Raw genomic sequence first — 15,428 nt, 5'->3', positions numbered from 1 at the left:
TATTTAACCAGTTTAAAAAACTCTTCTTCGCTGCACATTGTACAGTGTCCTCACATGTTCAAAGACCAGTCAGTTCAAATTGTGTGGGGAGGTGTCTACCCTCTGAGATATCCACCACTGAGGTAAGTAAAGACTCTCTCTCTAATTAATCTTCTAAATTGGAGAAATTTATGCTTCTCTGCAGAACTCCAGGGCAGTATAAGCTTTTATGGAAAGGCAGGGAGAGAGGACGATAGGGTAATTAAAGAAGTAACCCTGTGGAACTCTGTATCTCCGTGTAGAGCTCCTTCCTGGTGATTGAGGACAGGAAAGGAAGATATAATGACATGAATGTTGCTATGTCTGACCACAGTTGCGACAGGAATTCCAGAGAAGACATAGCAGCATTGCGGGTTTGCTAACAAAAACCTGTAGCATTAAAAAAAATAGATTTGCAGTTATATATTTTAGGTTTCAGATTATAGTAAAAATAAGATTTACATAGCTCAAGGCTATGTCAGAGCTCAGCTCCACTGCATGCTAACATTTACCCATAGGCACCACAAACTGTGAAATATGATGGCGAAACAGTAATAAAATGAATACTGATCTTTTTATTTACTTATGATCATTTATTCTAGAGTATGACACAGTAAGACATTTTAAAAAATCAAAGTATGGTTTCATCCTGTAGGACACAGCAGCTTACTCCTGCACTGCACTTGTGGCTCAGAGCAAATTTTCAATAGCTGTGTCCTGAATTCTCCTCTGAATGACCTTCAGAAGACCAGATGTCAAACCATATGATATTTTTCTTCAAAGAAACAAAGCCGCTGGCTGAAGCCTGTTGACTCTGATGGCCGTTAGGTTGTCCTCCAATCTGTTTGTCTCAAAATGCCCTCAGAGGAACAAGGGAACAGACCTCTGCCCAACCAAAACGAAGCAATTCAGCCTCTACTCGCAAATCTATATGAGATGAGATACCTCAATTTCAATTGTCTACAAAATTATTAGACTACTTTTTTCTCCTAGTTACTGAAAGTGGTGTGTGTGTGTGTGTGTGTGTGTGTGTGTGTGTGCGCGCAGGTGCGAGTGCGCAGGCGTCCTGGAATGAACTTTCTCTAGCACAGTCGACGGTATGCAGTTGAAGATGCACCATGCACGGTAAAGGTAGCACAGTCTATGGTGCACAGTAAACATCCAGAGAGCAGACAGTTTTATGGGTTGTCTGATATCACATTAATTTTGATCATGATTTATTCAGAGCTCTCTACAGATGCAGTCATAAATTAGTGAATGCGACTGAATGAAAGAATGTTGTGTTTTGGGTTTTTGATGTTTTGAGATGTTTTCCTAATTGGATACAGTGCTGACTGAGTATGCAAGGAGGAAGGGGGCACAGGAGGTCTAAGAGTGAGGTAACAAGCAGAAGGGACTGGGGGGGGTGGGGGGCGCAGTGAAGATGTGCTGAGGGTTAAATTGGGGAGCTTTGAGGTGAAGAACGGGGCTGACACTTACGCAGGTGTACAGAACGTAAGGAATTTGAACGAAAAGAAGGTGAGAGAGAGAGAGAAAAAAAAAGAAAGAAAAAAAAAAAAAAACGGGGTGTCAGTTTGTATGAGTCATGCCTCACTCGCCAACAAACCTGCACTAAGGCCAAATTATTTATCGACTGGCTCTGAGAAACAGAGGAGGAGAGAAGCAGAGAGAGAGAGAGAGAGAGAGAGAGAGAGAGAGAGAGAGAGCGGGAGGTTAAAAGCACATTCTCTCGGCCTGTTGCCTGGAGTGTAGCCATGGGCAGAGACTGGAACACCACATGACATCACATCATAGCCTTTCCCCAATTGCCCCTTCAATCAGCACTAACTGTCACTTTCACTTCCTCCCGATGACCATTCCAGTTCTAATGTTATATCAAACTGTAACTCATGTCTCCTGGACTTTTGTTTGACCCGTCTCAATGTCTGAGATAAAAAGCTCTCAGTCACTTTTCGCCATAAAAGACAGGACCACTAGATTATAACTCACTGTAACTGTTTATTTCATCAGGCCTACAGTAACCATAACAGTAAAGATTTATTCTTGCAGTGATTTCTTCCCCTTAATCCCTGTGAGGACACACACACACACACACACATACACAGAGAAAGAGAACGAGAGAGAGAAAGAAAGACAGAGTTGGAAAGCACCTTGATTAATGAGCACGAAGCTCCAGATCAATGCCCACACCAACAGTCTTCACTAGACCCTACAGATCTCTCCATCAGCATACAAAGAGAGAGAGAGAGAGAAAGGGGGAAAGAGATGGAGAGAGAGAGAGAGAGAGAGAGAGAGAGAGAGACTACCTAAATCCCCTTGACGTAAGATAAGGACCACATCTAGGTGGTTATTTTGGTAGCATATTTGCTGGACCAGACATTCAATATCCTCAAGAAAGCCTTGCACTGATGTGCCAAGGTTGCATTACAACAGTCTGTTCTCTGCTACATTTGGTGTGCAGTTGCTTCTAACCTAGACACCGTGGCAACCATACTCTCTAACCACAGCTGGAATAATTCACCTGGTAGAATGGACTGGTATAACTGAGCAATTTGCTTTAGACTTCTCTCCCTCTTCTTATCAGTCTATCATGAGTAAACTGCCTCACACTTTTCTAGATTAGACTGGAATTAGCAGATATACACAACTCGTATAAATCTCCTCCTCAGCTTTATCTTTAGCTTTACTCTTAAAGTTCACTGGAAATTATTCCCTGGCTGCCCTGCGTGCCCACATGTTTGCCTTGTGTCAATCAAACTCCACTTACAAGATTTCATGCCTGCTGCAGATCTGAACTATAATAAATGCAAACTTCCCTTAAATGTTCCTTTCAACAAAATTTGCTTATTTAAAAAGACTCATGCTCCAGTTTATTTTCAGTGTTTTTCAGTATGGACACTGAAGAGAGGAACTTGGGAAGAGTGATACTATTTTGAGGAATATAGTGTAGTACTGTACAGCCCACACAGAGCTCTCCAAAATCCCACACACACCTTCTATATACATCTCTCTCTATCTCTCTCTCTCACGCATACGTACACACACCCTCCATATACATCTCTCTCTCTCTCTCTCTCTCTCACACACACACACACACACACACACACACACACCTTCTATATACATCTCTCTCTCTCTCTCTCTCTCTCTCTCTCTCACACGTACACACACCCTCCATATACATCTCTCTCTCTCTCTCTCTCTCTCTCTCTCTCTCTCTCACACACACACACACGCCTTCTATATACATCTCTCTCTATCTCTCTCTCTCACGCATACGTACACACACCCTCCATATACATCTCTCTCTCTCTCTCTCTATCTCCCTCTCTCTCTCTCACACGCACACACACCTTCTATATACATCTCTCTCTCTCTCTCTCTCTCTCTCTCTCTCTCTCTCACACACACTCAGTCTCCACACACCCACCATGTACATCTCTCTCTCACACGCACACACACACACACACACGCATACGCGCATGCACACACACATACACCCTCAACATACATATCTCTCTCTCACTCTCTCTTTCTCTCTCTCTCTCACACACACACACACACACACACACAAACACACCTGGCAGCTCAACTTATCCACCTTTCAGACAGCATTAGGAAGATGAGCCCTCACCTCACAGTTTATTCCTGTACAATGAAGCAATACACAGTGAACAAAGACACACAGTGAACCAACCCAAAAGCCCAAAACACACAGATAAATAGATGCATCCCATTTTGATAACACGCTCATATGAAGACCCACTAACCAAATGTTTGTGACGAAACGTAGAGTATGTGTGTGTCTCCACTGCAGATGAAATGGCAATGATGGAGTCACTGTACTCCACTCTAGTGCATATAGACCAGTGTGGGTTTAATTCACCACTTCAGCCTACTTACACAATACACTGCCGACTGAACGCAGCACACATATCTAAGAAAAAGACCTAAAATAGGATTATAACAGGCTCTACATCACACACCGCTGCTTTCTTTTACAGTATAGCACATCCAGCACATGTATCTGTAAGTCTACGATCCTCTCTCAAACATGTCACCATCTTCTCCATCTCTGATCCATCAACAGAAGTTCCCATTATGTTTGTGATCTGCCAGCTGAATACAGTCGGAGTCAGGTTACCCTTTTCCCGCTTTCATCATGACGACACAGATCTCAGACCTCTGTTTGTTTCTGTGGACATGTGTCCGCACTGCAAACATTAACATACACTGGGCTTTGGTAAAGCTTTGGTCTGTGACAAAGAGAGAAAGTTTCTGTTTCACTTGCACTGTCTATTATTCGAAGAGCCATCTAAAATAGAATACAAAACAGCACCGTTTTTCTGACATGGTTACAGGCAGTATCCCAGAGTTTATTTTCCCGTTAGAAGAGAGAATCTGTTGTACTGAAAAAGTGAAATTTATATGGGATAAAGAGGAAAAACTCCTTCCTGACAACATTACTTGATCATTCCTCTTCAATGTAAAGTCGTTTGTGAATAACTCTCCTGAGAGCCAAAAAATGAAAATAAAAGTAAGTCGATTCAGTTTAAAACTTGGGATTTTTCAGGATTTTCTCCTTAGGGATAGACAAAAAACTATCGTTAGTAACAAAATATGTGATGCAGCAGGCATCTAAACATACATTTTAGGTCAGAACAAATCTATAGATTTATTCACTGGATGAAGGAGCTAAAAACTGTCCCTGTTATCCAGAAAAAGGGTACGCATAGTGTTCTTAGCAGCCTGTGCCACATTTAGTGTGGGTGGAGCAGCTATGTAACACGGCGAGTGTACACTGTAATGTTATACAATCTCGTGAGGTCAAAAACAAGCCATACCAACAGTATTATCCAACACTGTGAACTCTTTTTTTAATCTGGAACCTTCTCGGCGAGAGCTACATCTTCTCTTTTGCTTTAGACGCCCACTCGGCAAGCGAATACAGGTGGGCAGAGAGGTGAAAGGAGGACAGCCAGGGGACATCTGCACAGAGTACAAAGCACCACACCCAGCCTACAGCTATCTAACCCATTATATTCATACGCCGCCCAATCATCATACAGTCCTTAACCCTGCTGTGCCCGCCTGTGATTAACATATTCACAGGAATTACATTCATGTATATCTGCTATACAATACAAGCAGTAACATAAAAAAACAAAAACAAAACAACAAAAAAAAAAAAAACCCAAAAACATAAAACCATAAACTGAGCACAATGTAGAGTACATCCAATACACACTACACACATTTACATACCAACACAGTAAGACTAATGATCTTGTTTTTTAACTAGTTGAGTATATCCTGCTGTTTGTGAAGCAGGCTACTGACTGTCTGTAGGCTTGAGTTTAGGATGTGTAAAATCAAAATAAAACTAATAGAATATCATGTACTGAAACTGACCAGGTGAGGTTTTTTTTTAGGATACAAGGACTGGTATTAGAATAGAACAGACGGGACAGTAGCAACTTTTTGGCTTGGTATGTTGACTTCCATGGGAACAGGTGCTGGTTCCGATGTCTCTGCTCATCCTCTAGCTGTTGGCACCGTGGCCTGGAACAAAGTGCAACTACCTTGAGAAGAAGCAAGTGTCCTAAATGACTGTACCATGGTAAAGAACCCAAAGAAGAAAAAAGATCAGTGTCATACCAAAGTCAAGCTCATCATCAATCTTTTCACTTTCCTCAACGTGGATGATTACACCTATAAGCCTTCTTTCTGTCAACTTACTAAGGTCCACCTAAAAGTCCAGGATCATAAAACGTAATTCGAGTGGATCCATTTTCGCGTGCAAGACATGTGACCACACCGTGACTATCTCAGTGATCTTGTGAAAGGTAATTGGGGCGTGTGAATATCCAGGACAGTCCAAACAAAAGGACAGGTGAGCAGGAGCTTAGCAGTCTCTGAGGAGTTTGCTACGAGGCCATATAAACTTGTGTCCTAACTCATTTTTGTTGTAGGTCCACTAAAAATAACCATCCACGCATCAGTGAAGCTGAAAGTCGAGGCTGTATCCTATTAGTCATACACGCCTCTGCTCCCAAATGTAGGTTGCAGTGACGTTTGGGGGTCAACTGGTTAGGAAGGACCGCAAAGTTCTCACTACTTTCTTTCTTCTGGGTTGCAACCGCAACTTATCAATGTCATGAAGCACCTAAAATCTATTTTCAAAGGACTTTAGATTTTAGGAAAAAAATATTTAAAAAAAAAGCTCTCACAAACAACCTCTTCAAAGCTGTGGTGTACATCCTCAGCTTTAGTGCCTTGATAAAGAAGTATGAGAGCATTTGGTAAGACCAGTCACTGAACTCATTTGCAATAATGAATTCTGTTCCAGTTTCAGTGCAGCTAGAGGTCTGAGCAATGACAGCTTTCAGAAACTTTATGAATCTGTCAATAGGTGAGTTGCCTAAATGAGAGCTAATTATGAGAAAGAAACAGACAGAAAAGAGTATTTGATGTATCTGTTGGTCAGCAGACTGATCTAAAGTGCTAGGAGAGACTGCAAGCCTCCAGTCTCCACTTAGCTTCTGCAGCGGGCGGCTAGCTGCTGTCAGCGTAGCAGAGCATTCCCCTAAGATCAATCAGATTACATAAGAGTACTGCAGCACCAGAGAATCTGCAGAGAGAGCGGAGAAGAGAAGAGAAGAGAAGAGAAGAGGGATGTGAGAGGGTATGGGTGAGCAAATCAGAGGACAGCAGGGTTAAAAAAGATGAGAGTAGAGAGAAATTGAAAATGGGGCGGGGGGGGGGGGGGGGGGGGGGGTGGTTGTTGACAGAACTTTTGTCTTCAGATGGAATTTCTTCTCTCTGCCACCCCACTGAAAAGCTGATAAGTGAAAATCAAACCTTCTGTGCCTTGATCTTGCATTTAAAAATACCATTTCCCTCATTACCTTAAGTGTAACAGAACAATAGATAAGCCAACACAATTAATATCCATTTTCACACCGAACATGATACCCGGCAACATGCCAGACATAAATAAATATCTGTTTTTGGAAGTACACACCAGGAAAGAATGAAATGGGAGAAAAAGAAGAAAAGTAAATCCACAGATGCCACCCACCACAGAGGCCTCCGTAAAACGACACCTAAACCCATTAAAAAACATAACGACACAGTGTAATATGCTGGTCACAGCACAGCCCTCAAATTCTCATCTGATTTCTCATTTTATTCACAAACACAAACACTTGTGAGTATGTGATCAATACCACCAGACATGCCAGAGTCCCCGCTGACAAAGATCGATCAATGTCTGATTGATCTTCTCCAACGTGCACTACATGTAGACCTTCAAAACTTCAAAAGAGCCGTTTAGCCATTTAGAACTGGCAGCTGACCACTGAACACTCCTCATTCATGCTGGAGGACTTAACAAGACCTGAGCACTGAACACGTCTTACACTATAGCTTAAGCCCTGAGCACTGAACACGTCTTACACTATGGGTAAATACCTGAGCACTGAACACGTCTTACACTGTAGCTTAAGCTCTGAGCACCGAACACATCTTACACTATAGGTGAAGACCTGAGGACTAAACACATCATACTGTGGGTTAGGAGACCTAAGCACTGAACGTGCCTTACAGCTTAGCTTAAGCCCTGAACACTGAATACGTCTAAAACCGTGGGTTAAGGCCTAAGCACTGAACACATCTCACGCTGTAGGTTAAGACTTTAACACTGAACGCATATCATTCATGCTGTAGAACAAGCCCTGAGCACTAAAATGTCTCATTCACACTAAAGGATAAGACCTAAACATGTCTCACTCCTGCTGTAGGACAAAACCGAAGTAAGCTACTGAACATTCCATGTTTGCACTCCGTCTCTCAGATCAGTTCTGCCCAGTGGCTCTTTAGTAACTGTGACCACTTGAAGACACAAGTCTACCCAAGACAGATTACTCTATATGAGACCAGAAGCTCAAGCCACCTTGACCATTGGGTGATTTCACAGATTTGTTCCCCTAAATATTAACACATTACCCACTCACAAAATTTTGTTATCCGGGATGAGTCAAACTTCAATTGAAGGTTCAGTCTGTAGGCTGTTAAGGTTCCTAGATTAATGTTTGTACTTTTTGTACTTGCTAACTTGGTTACACTTGGCAAAGGTAAAATCTAACATCAGTTACAAGTAAACTACTAATCTGAATGTGTAATCAGATAATCCACATCATCAGGCTTCTGGGATCAAACATCACAAGTTAAATGTAAAGGTGGTTTGAATTTAAGAATTACATCACACTAAGCAGCAAGCATCTGCTGGAAACAACAAAGCCCTTGGCATGGAGAGTCTGTAGCCTTGCCAAGCAGCCATGGTTCTGGAGTGAAAAGGCAAAAGTGAATTCAGGTGGCAACATCTGTTCCACTTCCATTAGCGAGAGACTGCACTTACGTAATGGGGACATAAGTAGTTTCTAACAGAGGCTGATAACAAAGACAGTATTTTGGAACAGATTTTGTGATTCGACTTGATGACGACATTCGGAAACCCAGTATATTTTGTTGCACAGACATAATCCGTTCTCTGGAAACAATCCCTTCTTACTAGAGCCCGACCGATAAATCGGCGTGCTGATATTATCAGCCGATATGAGCTATTCGCAGACAAATCGGTATCGGTCTTTTTAACGACCGATAAATAACATTTGAAATAGAGAAATGGAAGATGGATCCTTCAGCCACATTATAACATTCATGTAAGCCATGCCTGGTTTGGATGCAGTAACGTGAAAGCCGGTACAGTCAGTCAAACATCAACGTCAATTACCTTTAATGTTACGGTAGATGAGAAGTGTAGGCTAAGCTGTTGACAAACTTGATTGTAGGTTTATTCATGAAACAGCATGGCAGTTCTAGTGAGTAAACAAACAATGGTCCTGTCAGTTCTCCCTTGTCACTTCCAAAAATTCTCTGGCAACATCGTTTACAGCAGCTTACAACGCTGTCCATCGCTAAATCAGGTTACCCATAAAGCTAGCTAATGCCATGTTTTTCAGTGGAAGACCGCTAACCTTAATGAGCGGTTAAACTATAGCTTTTAACTTATTCTGCCTAAATGAAGCAATGGTAAATATAGCTATGACTCGCATGTCCGTAGTTACGGTTGGTGCATTGGAAATTATTAAACCAGAGAGGACACGTAAACAAACGTGAGCTGAACAAGTATCGTGTGCGTTCCATTTGAACTGGGAGTTCCCAGTCGGAAATTTCAACAGGAGCGCCCCCATCGCTTAGTAGCCCAACAAAGTTATCTAACTTCTCTTTCAGATATGTAGTGTGAAATCCCAAAGTCGCAAGTCCTTGTTGCAGACAGTCATGTAGTTTTGCATTCAACAGCAGCGTTTACTCTAGGTCGCTGTAGCACTTTTACTGCATTGTTTATCAAAACTTTAATATATTTTGTTGTAAATTTGTTCAAAGTACTATTTATGACAATAAAACATGTTTATTTTTAAACTGCATTAAGTCATGTTATCTTGGTGAGGACTCTTAAATAACTGCATATAACAAATGTTAGGGAGACTCTTTGTCTATGTTATGTGTTTCTGGGAAAAAAAAAAAAAAAGACTATCAGCCGATATAACATTATCGGATTTTTAAATCCTCAAATATCAAAATCAGTATCGGTCTGAAAAATCTTATGTCGGTCAGGCTCTACTTCTTATTACAGTAGAGTAAAGCACACACATGCAGCTAAATGTGAGGCATATTTATTCTGCTTGGCCCATTTGTCAACAGAAAACAAAACGATGCCTATGTACAGTATGAGCTGAATATTCCACCTCCAAGCACTGAATCAGGTATGAGAAGGTCAAAGTTTCCTGTCCTCATCTCTCTGCCTTATGAGAATACAACTCTTCAGTCACCACAGAAAGGTCAGGCTCAAAGCTTGGAGCACTTCAAAGCCTAAAACATACAAGCTCTCATACATAGCTCTGGGTCCACTGGGAGGAGCAGGGTCTGCTACAATAGAATTTACTCCATTCCATGCACTCTCTCTCTCTCATACACATTCACTCACACACACACACACACACACACACACACACTAACATCTAGCCACCAGTACTTCCATGGCTCGCTTTATTAGCCTCATGCTAATTTACGACAATTGGAGCTTCCATGTACTCGAATGTCCACAGGCAACAGTAAAAACTGCAGCTCAGCACATCAGCGGTCAGATCGATGGCCAGTGTCCATCTTATAACCCCCCCACATCCTGATTTCACAAACGAACAAACACACACACGTAGGCCACAGGCTATAATTAACTCAATTGGCAGTGCCAGCACTGCACGCTCACACATTACCTACGAAATGCACGATCAGCTGCGACACGATGACTCAATTATCAAGCCAGCAGTATCTATACCTTCTGTGATTGCTTCCCATACACTTTAATTATTCACAAATCACTAACACGAGGCCACATCATACACGCACATTCTCTATTCACTTTCAGTGCAGCAATCAAAAAAAGAGCCAAGGCACAGGGGAACACCAATCAATACAGCCCTTATAGATCATTGCAGTGGAACATATTTTCATTTTAGGCTATCAACTCAATAGTCGATACATAATACGACTCCAGAACTGATATTAACATATTAGTAGTTATAACCACAGTTACATTACATTATAACCACAGTTACACACACACTCTCTCACTCTCTCTCTCTCTCACACACACACACACACACACACACACACACACACACACACACACACACACACACACACACACAAGTAACTAACTCTTGTTCACTGACCTGTCTTCACCTAAATGCCATGTTTGGTAAATTGCTAAAGAAACTGTGTTCATTTTGTGGGAGGCAGTGGTATGAGATGTGTGCAGGGTGGGATGAAACAGGGTGGTCTGTTTGGTATGCAGCAGGAGTTTGTACTCTGAGGGTGAGGGACACACCACTCAGGTGCGAGAGGCCAGATGGGGCCTGATAGCACGACTCAATAAACTTCAGGCTGACTCAAAGAATGCCTAAGTAGAAATAAGACAGCCAGTCCAAAGGAACTGAATCGGTACGGAGTTGTGTTTACTAAGGTTCAGTCATTCAGGTTCAGTTTATTTACAGTTCATTTAGACATTCTACTGAAAATAGTCCTCAAATTTCCTATCAAACATAAATAAAAATGTTTCTCAGGACTGGCCAAATGTGTCTAAGGATTTATTATTTGGTTGTTCAAAAGTCTTGAGATGGTTAAATCCCTGCAGTCTCTAGTCTTTACTGTGTGTGTGTGTGTGTGTGTGTGTGTGTGTGTGTCTGTCTGTCTGGTCCAAATTTCATATCAATAGACATGTAATAACATACATGGAGGCTTGTCTGGTGCTCGAACCCAAGACCAAAAAGAGTTGAGATGGTTCCGTTTTTTTATATCTGTGAAAACAGAAAATACTACAGTGTATGCATGTGAGTGTTCATACTTAGACAACTGTATTTGACAACACATCACTGCCCCACTCCCCACTCTCACACACCAAGTGTATTCCCATAATCTAAACTACTGCGTCAGTCCACCCCCACTCAAAAATCTCCAGACCGGCGATGGTATCCTATCTGGAAGATCTCAGACGGGCAAGGTAGCACCTGCAGCTAAGACATTTATAACGTCATGGCTTGACCGAACATTCAACTGCCATTCTGTTTGTGACAGTCATACAGTAGAAAGACCATACAGTAGCACTCAGGGAACTGATTCCTCCTGACAGACTGATTGATGCTCTCCTCTCAAGCACGGTTCCTCTCCTTCGTAAAGCGTACAGTGGAGGAACTCATTTGAATACTGCAAATACAGTCACCACTCCACAGCTTCTGACTGACTGCACCAATATCACTCCGCCTGCATGAGAAGAAATGAGCCTTCTTCCCCAAATCACTGGAGACAGATGAATGCACACAGTCATCGTTTAGAATAGTGGCAATAACATGTAGAGTAATGTGAGGAGTGAGAGAGAGAGAGCAAGCGAGGGACACAGAAAGAGAGAGAGAGAGAGAGAGAGAGAGAGAGACAGAGAGAGAGAGAGCGTGAAAGGAAGACAGAGGGAGATAGAACGATTGGTGCTATTCTGCTCTTACAACAGCAATAGATTAAAGTCAGACACTGCAGCGAGAGGGTTCCTCGGTTCCCTCTCCAACTGTAGGTCTTTGCTCCTCTTAATTACAGAGTAAATCAGAGAGGCACTGCAGCACGGCCCAGACACACTATTAAGAAAGCAGGAATCCTGGGCCAGCCAAGTACCACATACCATGAGCCAAATGAGAGAATCCCCAAATAAATCACACTGGTTCTTAGAGGACGGTAACCTTAGAGTATCAGGTACAGCACTTGAGTTGAATGTCAATCTTCATTCAGGTCTCACTGAGGAACCACACTCCACTCGGCTTTCAAACATGCACACTCTCGCCATCAGACTAATCCAATAAAGGCTCAGTATGGGGGAATGCCTATCTGAAACAATAGCAATCAGACATGTATCTGCTGGATTTGAATGATCCTGAGTGCTATGGTATGGATGTTCAAATTGTACTGTCAGCCTGTAGAGATAAAATTTTTTAAAGAACTAATCTCAATAGCAGGAGATGTCTAAGGCTATGAAGATGACGTAAGCCCAGTTCAAGCAAGAGTGCCCTGTTTATGGGCGGATCAATGAGGCAGTACACAGAAAACCAATCAGGGGACACTTAAAAGACTCTTCTGCCCAAATAAAGGGGTTTTCAGAGAAAGTAGGAATGAGGAGTGTGTTTTTGTCCATGTTCTGAGGTCGGGGCGAATGGAGGATGATGGGTATTTGAGTGGGAGTGCGGGGTGGTCAGGAGAGTGGTATTTATATAACGGACAGATTTACCATGCCCTCTCATCAAACTTTAACACACAAAAGGGAAGACCGCAGTCAGCTGACAAACAAGGGCAAGTAAAGAGAGAGAGAGAGAGAGAGAGAGGGGGGGGGGGGGGGGGGGGGGGAAGCCCTCAGTGCTGTTGCATCCACAGCTTGTCCATACATAAGGTATTACTGTTTACCACATCTCACATTTGACAAACTATAGCTTAACAACAAGGAATGATTACCATTAAACAGACAGAGAACACAAAGAACCTTTGCTGCAAGATGACATTTTACAGAACTCTTTCATAATTAAATTCCACTCTTTGCAAACTAAAATATGCCGGTTACAACTACTAACATATACTGAGATCCAAGAAAACAAACAAATTAACAACAACAATAAAAGCATTTATTAAAAAAAATGTAACTGTAACAAAATGGTTGTTATTGATCTTTTACAGATAAAGCAAGGAAGGCTATTTCAGTTCTTAGTTTTTATCAAATATACTAATTCAACATGTTAATTCTTTCAGAGTTATTAATTAAGGTTTATTACAAGGTACATGCCATAAAAGCATGCAAACGGAGTCCTTAATTTCACAGGTTTAATTATCATTATGAAAATCTCAGGTGAGTGCACGAGGAGATGAACAGCAGATCATGGGATGATTCCATATGCTCACGTGTAGCTAATCCGCGGAATAAAGCTACACCATGAGCATCAAACTGTTAGGTGTAGAAATTCCACCAGTACATTCAAATGTACCCATAATTTACAACCTTGGGCCTGAAATTGACTTAAAGGTCAGAAGTATATGAGCACATGTATTTTAACCGGAACAAATTGTAGTTGTGACTAAATCCATAAGTGCAACACTGTGCCTGTGCTGTGATATTTAAGACAAGGAATCCTTTGAAATTACGGCCACACTGCCGTTCAAATACAGTGTCAAGATCGGGTTTAACGTGCATTCTCTATTCTAACAAACTGATCTAATATGTACACATTTGACATATCTAGTTTACTAAAAAGTAAATGACGATTTAATGAAAGGATAAACAAAGTGATTGATCTTTATCATTCTTATTTGCGGGTTCTTTTATCCCCTTTTACGTTTGGAGACAGTCGCGAGTACATGCCATCATCCATTGATTTGCATTGAAATTCTGCATTTGGAGTAATGGTGCAAGATCGGACCGAGGGAGGGGTACTGTTAGAAAATGGCCACTGCAATTTGGACCACTTTTCTCAGTGATTCAAGATAAAAAGAAAAGAAAAAAGAGGAAAAAAAACTTCACTGAGCCTATCAATACTGTATAGAGTGGACAGACAAAGTGGTACAAAACATTGCAATTCAGCAACGGAAATTGAGCGGTATGTGTTGTAGTTAATCGCGACAACTGAACGCCAATTACGCATAAACATTCCTGAATGAATACAAAGACTACCTGCGACGGCACACAGTTTTAATGATAATATTTTGATTGGCTAGTTCATTAACTGTATCAACTACATTCAACAGTCATCACCAATAAGTATCAATAATGTTTTTCTAAGTACGAACAGGTTGACATATTACCATGAATGAAAATGCATTTAGACAGTATAATCGTATTTTGAGTGCATGGCACGCGACTGCAGGTTGCTGGTGTCTTGAAATCCGACTGCAGTGCTGAATATTCTGTTTCAGCACGGAATGATGCGGTGTTAAAAGACAGACTCTGCAAGTGTCTAGACTCGCGTGATACTATAACAAAATCTGCTGCTGTCATCCACTTTTACTTTAGTACACCATCGTTGAATGAAAACAAACCATCGAGCCATTCAAGTACCAAAATGAGCTTCATCTCTGGTCACCCACGCTCAAGAGTTCCGCTCTTTAACCAGGAGATTTGAGTCCATACGAAGCCGCAAGTACCTTACGTCCAAGACAATTAGTTCTCTATACTAATTACGTAGCGTACAACAGCTGACCCCAGCCCAGCTGTCAATTTAGATCCACACCGCAATTTGCCGTTGCCAGCGGTAACTCCCTTCAGCAATAACGAGAATAGCGAGTCAGATGATTACACTATAGCGCAATGTTGCAGTCTGCTGCTGCATAAATAAGCACATTTCACAAATACAATCCTCATATCGACCCTACTTACAGTTCGTAAGAACTGGATTTCGTCTTCGCCTTCTCCCCCTTCAGCCATGGTTAGCCGCAGAGATTACAGCTGTACGGCGAGTTGTGGAGGCGGCAGCAGGCTGAACGCTGTAGCGGTATAGCGAGTATCTTCTGTCGCACTCTCATTGGACGGTTTACATATTCAAAGGGAGGAGTTGTGCAGGTGTATGTGTGTCCGAAACCTCTGTCGGATACACAACTCCCTCTCCTGGAAGAGCGTGGGTGATGCGGCAGAGTTACAACAGGTGATTAAGCGCCAACACCCATAGGTAATCCATTCTAGCAACGGTGAGAATGACTGCTAAAGTGGAGCCTTTGGCAGTGGCTGAATAACAGAAATACTCTTGGATGGAAATGCGTGACGACAATGC

General features: G+C 42.0%; 1 protein-coding gene across 1 annotated transcript in view; it reads right to left on the bottom strand.

Annotated features, from left to right (window-relative positions):
- The window catches only part of ryr2a (ryanodine receptor 2a (cardiac)), a 133,131-nt gene extending 118,046 nt beyond the window's left edge, over positions 1–15,085 (bottom strand). Inside the window, exon 1 of the mRNA XM_030774888.1 lies at positions 15,038–15,085. Within this exon, the coding sequence (XP_030630748.1) occupies positions 15,038–15,085 (48 nt within the window). The remainder of the gene's footprint in view (positions 1–15,037) is intronic.
- Between the last annotated feature and the right edge of the window lie 343 nt (positions 15,086–15,428).

Source organism: Chanos chanos, chromosome 5 (genome assembly GCF_902362185.1).
Source record: "Chanos chanos chromosome 5, fChaCha1.1, whole genome shotgun sequence".
Lineage (NCBI taxonomy): Eukaryota > Metazoa > Chordata > Actinopteri > Gonorynchiformes > Chanidae > Chanos > Chanos chanos.
The sequence above is the reverse complement of the archived record's forward strand: the minus strand, read 5'-3'. Positions and strand labels throughout refer to the sequence as shown.